General features: G+C 45.6%; 1 protein-coding gene across 1 annotated transcript in view; it reads left to right on the top strand.

Moving 5' to 3' along the window:
• Positions 1–12,394, top strand: part of LOC115504042 (polypeptide N-acetylgalactosaminyltransferase 17) — a 114,369-nt gene that overhangs the window by 78,704 nt on the left and 23,271 nt on the right. Inside the window, exon 4 of the mRNA XM_030300689.1 lies at positions 7,637–7,732. Within this exon, the coding sequence (XP_030156549.1) occupies positions 7,637–7,732 (96 nt within the window). The remainder of the gene's footprint in view (positions 1–7,636; positions 7,733–12,394) is intronic.

The following is a 12,394-nucleotide window of genomic DNA, read 5'->3' as shown; positions in this document are numbered from 1 at the left end:
CATGTTGTTGATAAGGAAGCTGAAGCTGAGACTTGGATGAATTCAATAATTACCGAAGGTCTCGGGCTGTAAGTCATGAAGCCCGCCTTGGACACAGGCATTCTGACTTCGTAGGTGATACGTACATTTTGATGTGTGGTCTTTGTGTGTGTGTCCGTGTGTGCATTTTTTACTAAAAATATGCACACATGTGTATTTTTATAAACACATCTGTATCTATGTATTGCTGCAGCCATGGTGTCCACGTGTGTAATAATTTGAAATCACAACATACAAGGAATATCTGTGTCATTTCTGCAGCCTTAGTAATGACTGTGTATGTCATTGACTGTGTATGTAATGACTGTGTCATTACACATGACTGTGTAATGACTGTGCATGATACCACCTTTGTGTGCCGTGTTTTGCTCGATAATACGGACGTTTATGTTGTTTCTATTTTTTTCAATATCGTAAGCACCACCGCTGAGAACATGCTGTGTATAAGCCTTTTTACTTCCTTCCGTTGTGTGTTTGGATGAGGCACAGAGTGAGGCCAGGGCGCAGGGCGCCAGATGCACCAGACCCACTGGTGACACCCCCACTAGCTCCAGTATTTGGGCTGCTTCCCAGAGCTGCTTGCGGCTGAAGCTAAGGCTCTCTTTGACTTACAGTGTTTCCTTTTTCTGTAACTGTGTATTTTCCCTGCTTCATGCCTGATGCCTTTTATGGGAAGTAAATAAGGGCCAGATTAAATCGTCAGGGTGTGGGCGAGGTGTCCCTCTGCAGCCAGAATCTGGAATGGGAAGTATGTGCCTTGCAGGCACAGTCCATATAGTGTTAGGGGCGCGTGAAGACTGAATCACTGCACAGGGCTATCGGGAAGGTGAAACGAGCCGGGATATGTTGAGTTTTTAGACCAGTAGCTGGCACTCAGCAGTGACTATTAACAGGTGCAAATTGCCTTATCTTTTCTTCTTTAAAACAAAAGTGTGGTCTGAGGGTTTAGGGTTATCAAAGCAAGGTCAAATAAAAGGAGGCATTGAAAAACAACAGGCTGTAAATGGATTATTCGTAAGACAATTGGGTGAATTGCCTAGTTCTTTGGAGAAGAAAACAGTTGAGATCCTTGCAGCTCACCATATCCTGAAGTGTATTTCAGATGAACTTTAGCGTTAAATGAAAGAAAAGAAATGATAATAGGACCATACGGAAATGCATGTGCAGCTGGTCTCTGAAAGGGCCAGAGCTTCCTAAGAATGAAAGCCTTGGAAGAAAATGCAAAAGTTGGGGCGCCTGGGTGGCGCAGTCGGTTAAGCGTCCGACTTCAGCCAGGTCACGATCTCGCGGTCCGTGAGTTCGAGCCCCGCGTCAGGCTCTGGGCTGATGGCTCGGAGCCTGGAGCCTGTTTCCGATTCTGTGTCTCCCTCTCTCTCTGCCCCTCCCCTGTTCATGCTCTGTCTCTCTCTGTCCCAAAAATAAATAAAAATGTTGAAAAAAAAAATTTTAGAAAATGCAAAAGTAAAAGATAATGGATCCGAGCTTATAAATATTAAAATAATCTATACATCAACTGAATAGAGAAACAATATGCCAAACCACAAGAATAGTATAGATGAATGGACAATGCAAATAATATCTAATGAGCTCCACAAATTGAATTACATCTTAATAATTAATTTAAATAAGAAAATAAAACACCCCCAAAGAAAAATAAAGTATAAGAGAAAACACAAATGGTTGAAAAACATGGACGTTCTTCGTTGATTTCATCATCGAAGACATTAAAATGCATTGAGGTAGCTTTGTGCTTCTGCCAAATAAACAAAGGTTCATTTTTGGAATACATGTGGGCATCCTGCCAGTAAGATCTTGGTTATATGAAAAATCACAGATCCTCTGGTGAGGGTGTAAATTGAAACAAGCTTTTTAAATAGCAGTTTGAACCACATGTATTAAAAGGCTTAATGAGAGTCGCACTCTCATCTCTACCCTTATCCTAAGCAAATACTTTGAAATGAGCACAAAGATTTGAGAGTAATTGTTCATCTCTGTGACTTTTTTTTTTTATCAAAAAATTTGACTCTCACTTGAAGGTTAGTTAAATATACCATATTAATCGTTTGAAATATTTGCAGCCATTTCGAAAGGTATGTACAAAAGTTTAATGACTTGAGAGAAATGTTGATAGTCTAATTCTTAAGAGGAAAAGGTCAGGATTATAAAATTGGATTAGCTACTTACTATTTTAGGTTGAAAGCAAGTGAGAAAATAGCATGGGGAAATGGAGACACGGGTTCTAGTTACCTCTGGGTGGAGAGACAGGCAGCTTTTGTGAGGGTACTTTGTCATGTGTTCCCAATTATTGCTAATGTTTATATGATAATACCATAATAAGGAGGAAAATAGTATTAAAAAAAAAATAAGGAATAAAAACGGGAAAACGAAAGACGATGGCCAGGACCCAGTTCCACAGGCTGTGCACTGAACAGCTTCAGGGCCTGTCATTCACATGAAGTACGATGTAAATGATGTCTCTGGAGCTCAACAGTGGGGTGGCCATGGAGTCAACGTAGAAATCATAGACTGGTTTTGGGGAAAGGGGAGGCTTTTGTTTTTGCAAATCTCTCTATCTCTTTTAAGTAAGAAATTCAGTGCATACGCTCTATAGGAAATATAAAGATGAAACAAAAGTGATTCCAAATCCCAATTCCCAGATATGATCAGTGTTAACATTTTAGGGCATTTGCTTCTATCACTCCTTCTCGGCTTGCTGAGCTCAACATATGCTAAAATATATTTCATATGGACTATAACATTAAATGAAAGAAGTCAAACTAATCAGATTCAGTTTGGTAACAAAATCTACCATTATTTAGACAACTCTATTTCTAATACTCCCTCCTACTGGTTCTTTTCACCACACCAGGCCCCCGAGCAACAGGAAAAAGAAGAAGGCAGAGTGAATATCGTACTATATTTGCAATTTACGTCCTCCGGTTTTCATGTACAATGCTGTTTGAGAGTCTTTCCCCAGGCCAGTGAATATCTCTGGGTTTAATGCTCCTTGCTCCTTCCCAATTTTTTAGCGGGGTTGTTTCTTGGCTTTAAAAAAACGTCCTCATCACGTGAATTATCTGTGTCTCGTTGTTAATTGCATTATGGTAACCTGTAATATTCTGTTAAGTTTTTACTTAACGTTAGTTCAGGGGCGCCTGGGTGGCTTGGTCGGTTAAGCGTCTGACTTCAGCTCAGGTGATGATCTCACAGCTCGTGAGTTCGAGCCCCACGTCGGGCTCTGTGCTGGCAGCTCGGAGCCTGGAGCCCGCTTCAGATTCTGTGTCTCCCTCTCTCTGCCCCTCCCCTGCTCATGCTCTGTCTCTGTCTCTGTCTCTCAAAAATAAATAAAAGATTTAAAAAAAATTCTCGTTAGTTCACAGGCAGTGTAATGTTAGTTTCAGGTGTGCAGTGTAGTGATTCGACCCGGTTATATTACACTCCACTTGACTCTTCATGTTGGAGACTCAGGGATGAATTTTTTTCTTTTTTTTTCAAAAAACGTTAGAAGCAGTGCAGTTCCTGGATCGTGGGGTGGTTCTAGTTTTTGAACCTGTTGCTCATCACAACAAGTGCCCTTCTTAATCCCCATCCCTCCCCCACCCTCCATCCCCCTCCCCTCTGGTAAGCATCACTTTGTTCTCTATAGTGAAGAGTCTGTTTCTTGGTTTGCCTCTCTCTCTTTTTCCCTGTGTTGTTTCGTTTCTTAGATTCCACATGTGAGTGAAATCACATGGTGTGTGTCTTTTTCAGACTGATTTCACTTAGCTTAATACCCTCTAGCTCCATCCACATGGTTGCAAATGGCAAGATTTCATTCTTTTTTATGACTGAATAATAGTCCATTGTGTGTTTTTTTACCACACCTTCTTTATCCATTCATCACTCGATGGACATTTGGGCTCTTTCCATAATATGGCTGTTGCAGATAGTGCTGCCGTAAACATCAGAGTGCAGGTACCCCCTTTAAATTAGCATTTTTGCATTCTTTGTACCTAGTAGTGCAAAGAGGCTCGACCTCACTCATCATCAGGGAAATGCAATGAGATAGCAACTCACACCTGTCAGAATGGCCTAAAATCAACAACACAAGACACAACAGATGTTTGCGGATGCGGAGAAAGAGGAACCCTCTTGCACTGTTGGTGGGAATGCAAACTGACGCAGCCGCTTCGGAAAACAGTATGGCGGTTCCTTAAAATTTAAAACGAGAACAACCCTACGATCGAGCAACTGCACTACCTCTAATGTTTTGTTTTGTTTTCAATTCATCTCCGAGTCTCCAAAATGAAGGGTCAGGGGGCATGTAACACAAGAACGTTAACACACTTTCTCCTTGACTGAGAAAGTTCATCAACTTCTCAGCCTTTGCTAATATTATCTGGGGTTTGGGGCACAAACATTCTTTTCCTTTATTTCCATTTTATACCTTTCAGAATAGCTTTATGGTTAAATTCATTTCAGTAACAAGATGTACGATTATTCAGGCAACTGTATTTTAACACTTACTGCTAGCAGTCCTGTTTGCCATGCCCAGACCCCAGCATGGTGACAGAGGGAGACAGACACGTCTGAGCAGGTGTCAGCCCCAGTGTTTTTCATCCTGACCACAGCGATGGCGCCCAGGCCCACTTACAGAGTAAGCCACCTTCCCTTGCTTTTTAAATGTCTATTCACCTCTATTAGCTGGAATGCTTTAACGTGATTCTTTAAATTTTTTAATGTATTTTGAGAGAGACAGAGAGCGCAAGCAGGGGAGGGGAAGAGAGAGAGAAAAAGAGAGAGAGAGAATTCCAAGCAGGTTCCGCACCGTCAGCGGGGAGCTCCGTGCGGGGCTTGAACTCATCAACTGAACCGTGAGACCATGACATGAGCCAAAATCGAGTCGGACGCTCAACCAACTGAGCCACCCAGGCGCCCCTGCCTTAACATAATTTTTAAAGAAAGACATGTGCCCGCTTTATGTCCTGATTCTTCCATGTATGAGATACTGCTTTTCCACATGTAAAAGCAACTCAGTGAGCACAAAAACATTCACCGGGTCTTTGGTCAAAATTCTGTGGTTGGCTCATACTGTCCTCGTGGCCTGAAGTGCCTCTGCCCCTTGTTTGATTTTATTCATCTTTGTTATTCTCTTACCATTATTTATATGAAATACCATGCACATACGGTATGCATAAAGCATACAGGTGCAGCATAATAATATACAGCACTATAATAATATACAGATGGAATGGGGACGTGTTTTCGTTGCCGTCCTGGCAAAAATTCAGTCTTGCGTGAGCTCTTCCTGTGTCTGTCTCTCCAGACCATGGACTGTTTCAGGGCAAGGACTGTGTTGTTTATTTTTGCATTCATTGAACTTAGCACAGTCCCAGGCACGTATGAGGCCCTCCATAATATTTATTAAGTTACTGAATAATAGATTTCTTTGCATAAACATTAGAGACAAAATTGAAAAGCCTGGCATTCTGAAATCATTATAGGGAACAAATATGCCATAAAAACAATATCCTTAATATATTAGGAGCGCTTCTAAATCTACAATAAAACCACCGGAGATCCCAATGGGGAAATAAGCAGATAATTCTTAAAAAGGGAAAGAATTGCTAAACTTGAAACTCTCCAATTTCCTATTAATTGTCAATTCATAAAAACAAGAATGTCTTTCCTCACCTCTCAAAACAATATTCTCTATCACCTGTAATTTTTATTTTATACTTCTCTTAAAAGCTTCATTAGACTCCATTGGACACATTTTTATAATACTGCTCTTGTGTAGACATTAAAAAAAAAGACATAAGCAAAATACATTTGGTAGATGTTATCACTTTCAACATCTTAATTCTTCTGAATTACTTTTTGACTCAGAAGTTTGCTTGGGTTTTTTTTCCACGTAATTTATCCTTTGCCTCATTGAAAGCATCGACAGTGAGCGTGTCCTCAAAGCATCTACAAAAGAACTAAAACACAGCACGGGGCTCCAAGGCGACTCAGCAGAGATCTCTTGCTTGGGACCTTTTGTCCAACATATCTGATTCATCACTTCTACCCCTCTGCATACATTTTTGGTAACTTGGGTTTAAAGCAATACCCCCACCAATTTCTTTAGAATTTTTCTTCCAAGCAGCTTTCTTTTTTTCCCTCCAGCTTTATTGAGATATAATTGACATATAAAGCTATATAAGCTTAAGGGGTCCAACATGTTGATTTGACACACTTACATATTATAAAGTGATTATTGCCATAGAGTTAGCTAACACCTCTGTTACATCCCCTAATTACCATCTCTTTTTTTGGTGATGAGAACATTTAAGATGATCTAATCGCTGGGTGATTTTCCAAGTATGTGATACAGTATTATTGGCTATGATTACCATGCTGTGCACTAGGTTCCCCAGCATCTAAGTTTGGATGTTTGTATACTTTGACCAACACAATATTTTTAAAGCATGAAACTCAGGACTAATAAGTATTTACATACCTTGTGGACGGGAATAGAAATTAGTTTGAAGCTCCCGGAAAGGATTTGGACGGCAGGTTTTGAGGACATTAAGGCAGCCTTACCTTCTGCTACCATAACCGCAGTTCTAGGATTATTTTCTTAATAAAACCTGAAGGGTGAACAAGCTTTACACAGTTGCTCATTACGGTCCAACTTGAACAAAACGAAATTGTCTCAGAATTAGGGAAAAAAATTAACCGAATTTGGGAAAGGATGGTGAGCGATTGTTACTTTCTTCTACAGTTTTCAAGATATCTCAGTAGGATGGGGTTATTTTTGTAATCTTTAAAACAAACAAAAAAAAGGCAGTGAAACTCTGCTCAGTTGCCTGAACCTAAACACAGTTTGGGAGCACAGAAGCCAAGTGCCCCTTGCCTCCCTTCTTGATTTGTCTCTGGTTAGTTTGGTTTCCATGGAGGAGACCGAGTGTAAGACCAACAACGTTTTCCCACCGGTTTGAGATTGCAACATGGCGGGTGGGATGGACACCAGTCTAGGTTCCAACGAGACAAATTCTTCTGTGTTCCCAGAGAGATATGCGTAGCTAGGTTCTGGGCTTTTGTCTTGGGGACTTCGGTCCGTTCTGCCACAGATGCGTTCCAAACACCTAGCATGGTACCTGCCACCGTCTAGGCATCCAGTAAGTATTCTTTGAATATGTAGATAAGTACAGAAATATATAAATAAATTGTTGCTTGGCGGCAGGGTTTTTGTTTGCTTTGGGGGATTACTGATTTTAATGCCTCCATGCCAGCAGTGACTTCAGAAACTGACCCATGATTCCCGGGGTTATTAAAAGCAGTGTTGGTGTCGAGGCCCACTCTGGATAACCAGTGGGTAACTGGTGTTCCTATGTCCAGATGTTCCCTAGGCTTCTCTTCTGTGCTGGGGACGGGGGAGTTGTGTGTCAGCAGGGGCTAGGGGTGTTGCAGGCAGAGCGCTCATGCCCACACCGTCCGTTGAAGGACTTTGTCTTTCTTGCCAAAATGATCACCTCACAGAAAAGTCCGAACCAAGTCATGGCGGAACAAGGGTTGGGCAGCGGAATTTCCACCAGATGAGCTCTGATGGGTGATGTTTTGCCTATTCCTACAGCTTCGAAACAACAAGGCTAAAGACGTCTGCTTGGACCAGGGGCCACTGGAGAACCACACAGCAATACTGTACCCATGCCATGGCTGGGGACCCCAGGTAGGAGCCCATCTCTGACCAGGAGGGGAGTAAAATCACCAGCCTCCAGAGGATCTGTGGGGCATCTGTTGTTCTCTACTTTGTAGCTGTTCTGTGCTCTGAGATTTTAAGGAGAAGGGCGGGGGGGGGGGGTGCATTCTGGTTGTTCCTGCATAGCAGTTGGGAAAAGATTCATGAGTGTTTGCATCAGCACAGATATTAAGAGGATCAATGGGCACACTGCATACCGGATAGAGAATGTGAATACATTTCAGAGTCACGTGCAATTAGGCAAGTATCTGCCACATGGGCATACGTTCTAATCATAACTAAATATGCCCGCTTACATGTACTTCAAAGAAATAACAGACTTCCTCATGAGAACATGCCTGACATGTTCATCCCGAAGGACCAGCTGAGTGGTAAGTGTGACCAGGTCTGTAAGTACAAGAGCTAAGCACTAACTGGGAAAGAGAAACGTGCCAGTAGTAACATTTCAGAGAACACACGCCTTCTCCGGTTTCTCAGGAGAACACAGAATAACTCAAAAAGGGCAACACATTCGACCAACATTGTGAAAATAGAGCCTAGTCAATGAATTTCCCTTGGCAACTTTGTGCTAACCCAAGGTGTGTGCGCACATGTATGCATACGTGTGTGTTTACGTATGTATGTGTGTGCATGTGTGTGAATAAAGAGCTTGGCAGAAATTGTCTGAGATTCGGGAGAAAACGTACCCAAAAATGTCATTAGACTTGATGTTCACAAAAGTTTAAGACATTTTTTTATGTCAACTAATAGGAATAAAAGGCAGGCTACAAATGGGGAAAACATTTATGATGCGGTCCTCGTGGAGCACCAGACAGGTGATTCTGAGCCAGGCTCAGTGATTCCCTCTCTCTGGATCTCAGTGTGCTCCTCTGTAATAGGAAGACACTGGACAAAATGCCCCATCAGCTCCCTTGGTCTGTCTCTTGTTCCATGAACCCAAAGACATTCAGTTGCCAATTCACATTCAGGAGTCACGCGCGCACATTCAGGCAGGCATTCGTTACGGCTCATGGGTTTCCTCTGTTCCTGGCACTTTTGCTTCCCGTTAAGCCAATACCTGGAAGGAGAGGAATTGTGTTCTCTCTACCATCATGACAGGTAGTTCTTTCCCTTTTTTTAAGTGTACTTACTTATTTTGAAGGAGAGGGAGCAAGCGCGAGCAGGGGGGGAGGGAGAGAGAGAATCCCAAGCAGGCTCTGAGCTGCCCAGCGTGGAGCTCAATCCCATGAACCATGAGATCAGAACCTGAGCTGAAATTGAGAGCCAGACGTTTACCCAACTGAACCACGCGGGCTGCCCCATGGCAGGGAGTTCTGATAGTCCAGACCCTCAGCATCCCTTCAGTGTGTGACAGGTCCTCTGAAGGTGGATAATGGGTACTGCGAGACAGATCGAATCCTGAGCCCTTTGCTTCTGGGGGGTAGACAGGCAGCATGGGGAAACTGAGGCACAGAGGAGCGAGTGCCTGCAAGCAAAGCAGACGAGAACCCACGCCCTCCAGCCTGACTAAAGTGCTCTACATTCAAACCCAACCCATGTACTTCAAGATGATTTACTTGGCTAAAAGCATGCGTGGGGAGCAGGAGAGCGACCAGGCTTTCCACAGGGAGGCACTCCGAGCAAAGGCATTAGGGACTAACGAATCCAGGGAGTGTCTCCGTTCATTTATCCGTTCGCTCAACAAGTGTGTCTTTCTCACTGACCACAGGTGCTGGTCACGAGTATATACGGCGGTGGGTAGGCTTTGGTCCCTGCTCTCAGATGGGCTCCACTTGAGGGAAGAGACAAAGAGACAGGAGACTCTATAGCATAGGAAGTGTGGGAAGAACAAGATAGCCCGGGGGCTGGAACACAGAAGGCGGCCCAGCATGGCTGGCGCTCAGAGTTGCGAGAGGGGAGGGCTGGCTGGGAGATCATGCAGAAGGGCATGGAGAGGTGGGTCTCCCAAGGCCAGAGAAGGCATGCTCCAAGACACAGGTCCTTGCCTTCTTGGTGCAGCAGAATCACCTGGAAGGCCTGTGAAAGCCTTCTGGCTTCTGAACTTTTGGGCCCCACCCCCCCAGAGCTTCTGAGTCAGGGGGCCTGGGGTGGGAGGGGAGATTTTGCATTTCTAACAAGTTCCCAGATGATGCCACGATGCTGGCCTGAGCAGTGTGGGACTCGACTCTGGGGGTACTAGGGAACCACCAGGGGCACGGGGCGGGTGGTGGTGACGGCTTAGATCGGGTTTAGATTGAACTCTCGGAGGAGTTCAGAGAGGGATGGATGCTACGGAAGCATCCTGGCCATCGGCCCCCGCTGACTCTCCAGCTCTTCCCTCACAGGGTCTGGAGGTGACAAGGACCCTGGAAGCCTTGGTGACCCGGGCAGTGGAGGTGGGGAGCCGTGGCCTGCAGGGGATGGTCAAGTCAGACATTTAAGAGGCCGCATCTTGGGACAGGCCATATGACAAGCTGGCAATCGAGCCCAACTGGTGCTGGGTGAGCTGGTGGGGAGGGGGACATCGGGACATGGTGGTATCGTGCCAGGAGGGCAGCAGGAGCCTGGACGCTAAGCCCTGGGGATGTCGGCTTCTGAGCCACACTGCTGTATGTGACTGTCATTCGGGAGATGCCGGGAGTAGCGTTTGGAAAAATACTTAACTCCCAGGTTTCTCCACCCAGTGTTCCAAACAGGTTACATTTGAGCTAAGTACTTGCTAACTGTGGCATAACAGACCCTGTCATGTTTAGATATCTGCATAATCAAAAACTGGCCTGTGAAGCCAACCTCTGGGCATGAGAAAAGGAATCAAGGTGGTCTAATAAATGTCTCCCAGAGATCTGAGGGCTTCCCTGTGCGGCTCCGGAATTCATCTTTCCTGGATTCCATCTGCACACAGGGCTTTTTCCAATGAATTCTCCTCCCATTTAGCGGATTATAGAATGAAAAAGCAAGGGAGGCTGTCCATTGACCCCCCCCCCACGCCCCAGCGCTGGGATGAACACCTAGGAGGGGACCATGGTTGTTTTCCATCAGCTGATTTTTTTAAATAAGTCTAATGTTGTTTTCTGTTCTACCACATGTTCTGAATTGAGAAGGCACCCTGGGTACTTCTCTCCAGCTGCCAGGCTCCCCCCCCCCCCACCGTCGCTCATTAAGGTTTCCTCCCCCTCCTTGCAAAACCACTCCCTCTGCGCTGGGAGTGAGTTCTCCACCAGTCACGTGCCTTGGCATCTTTTAAAACCGCTCCGTAAAGTGCTTTGGGCAAACAGAGACTGAATCAAAGCTCCTGGAACGAGGCAACTCCCAGAAGAAGAAACTGGTGTTCCACGGACATTGTGAGCTTAATTAATGGACTCTCGGTCGTAATTTATTATCCGACAGCAATTAAACAGAGAGAAAATAAGCACCGAGGAGGGTGATCTCCTGTCTTCCAACATGTGTTTGCCAACAAAATGGAAAAGGTTCCTTGCCACTCGGAGAGCCTGCTCTCTCACAAGTGTCTATCAGCGAGCTGCTGACCAGCCTCGCTCTTGTCCGGTTACTAATTTGGATTGGACACGTGCCCGTTTCTTTTCGAGCTCAAGTTTTACCTAGAAATGGGATGTCAACGATGCAGCAATAGCCTCTGGTGTCAGCTCGACCTCATTGAGAGCCGGGGTTCTTGTCTAAGGAGGCCCTCGGCTCCCCCACCCGACTCCAGGCTGCCGATCTGGGCCCAGGTCAGGTGGTTGCCCTGCAGGCCTATCAGCCATGAGATTGGCCTCTTCTGTCAGCCCCTTCCTGCTCCCTCCCCATCCACCCGGTCAACCTGTCAGCCACCCCCGGCCACTCCTTCTGATTTCCCTTGAGGACCAAGGTCAAGGAGAGAGAAGGGTGGGCAGTGCTGCCCCCAGGGGCCCCCAGGCACATGAGCATCTTCCTTCTTACCCTTTAACGGCCCCAATGGCTCTGGGCTGCTCTCTTGAGCCCCTGCCGCTGAGCTGTTGCTGAGGTCCCAACGGACTGTGGCCCAGAGCTTCATGGCACAGCCCTGAGCACTGGGCCAGAGCCATGGCTGGGCGGAGACAGGGAATAGAAATGCTGGCGATAGGGGCACCGGGGTGGCTCGGTCAGTTAGGCGTCTTGACTCTTGAGATCAGCTCAGGTCATGATCTCACGGTCTGTGGGTTTGAGCCCTGTGTCGGGCCCTGCGCTGGCAGCGTGGAACCTGCTGGGGATTCTCTCTCGCCCTCTCTCTCTCTCTCTCTGCCCCTCCACTGCTCATGCTGTCTCTCTCTCTCTCTCTCTCTCTCTCAAAATAAATAAATAAACATTAAAAAATTGTTCATGCTGGCCGTAAACCCATTTCTGCTTTTAGTGATATGTTTAATCCTACCGGGTGGGTAGTCCCCCCCCCCACCCCCGATTTTACAAAAATGAGAACATTGAGGTTCAGGTAGTGCCATGACATTTTTCAAACTCAAGTCCTGTGACTCCTGGTCGTGAACCCTGGGCTGTGGCATCTGGCGCGTTCTGGGGAGCCTGTCTCATTCCCTTGAGTGAGCCCCCATGGTTCGCTAGCCCACGGGAAGACTTATGTTGAGCACGGACACAATGCTAGGCAAGAGGTAAGGTTAGAGGCATGGAGGTTGGTGGGGAGAACATGCA

This window comes from Lynx canadensis, chromosome E3, assembly GCF_007474595.2.
Source record: "Lynx canadensis isolate LIC74 chromosome E3, mLynCan4.pri.v2, whole genome shotgun sequence".
Classification (NCBI taxonomy): domain Eukaryota; kingdom Metazoa; phylum Chordata; class Mammalia; order Carnivora; family Felidae; genus Lynx; species Lynx canadensis.
Note: the sequence above shows the minus strand (reverse complement) of the source record. Positions and strands in the feature narration are given on the sequence as shown.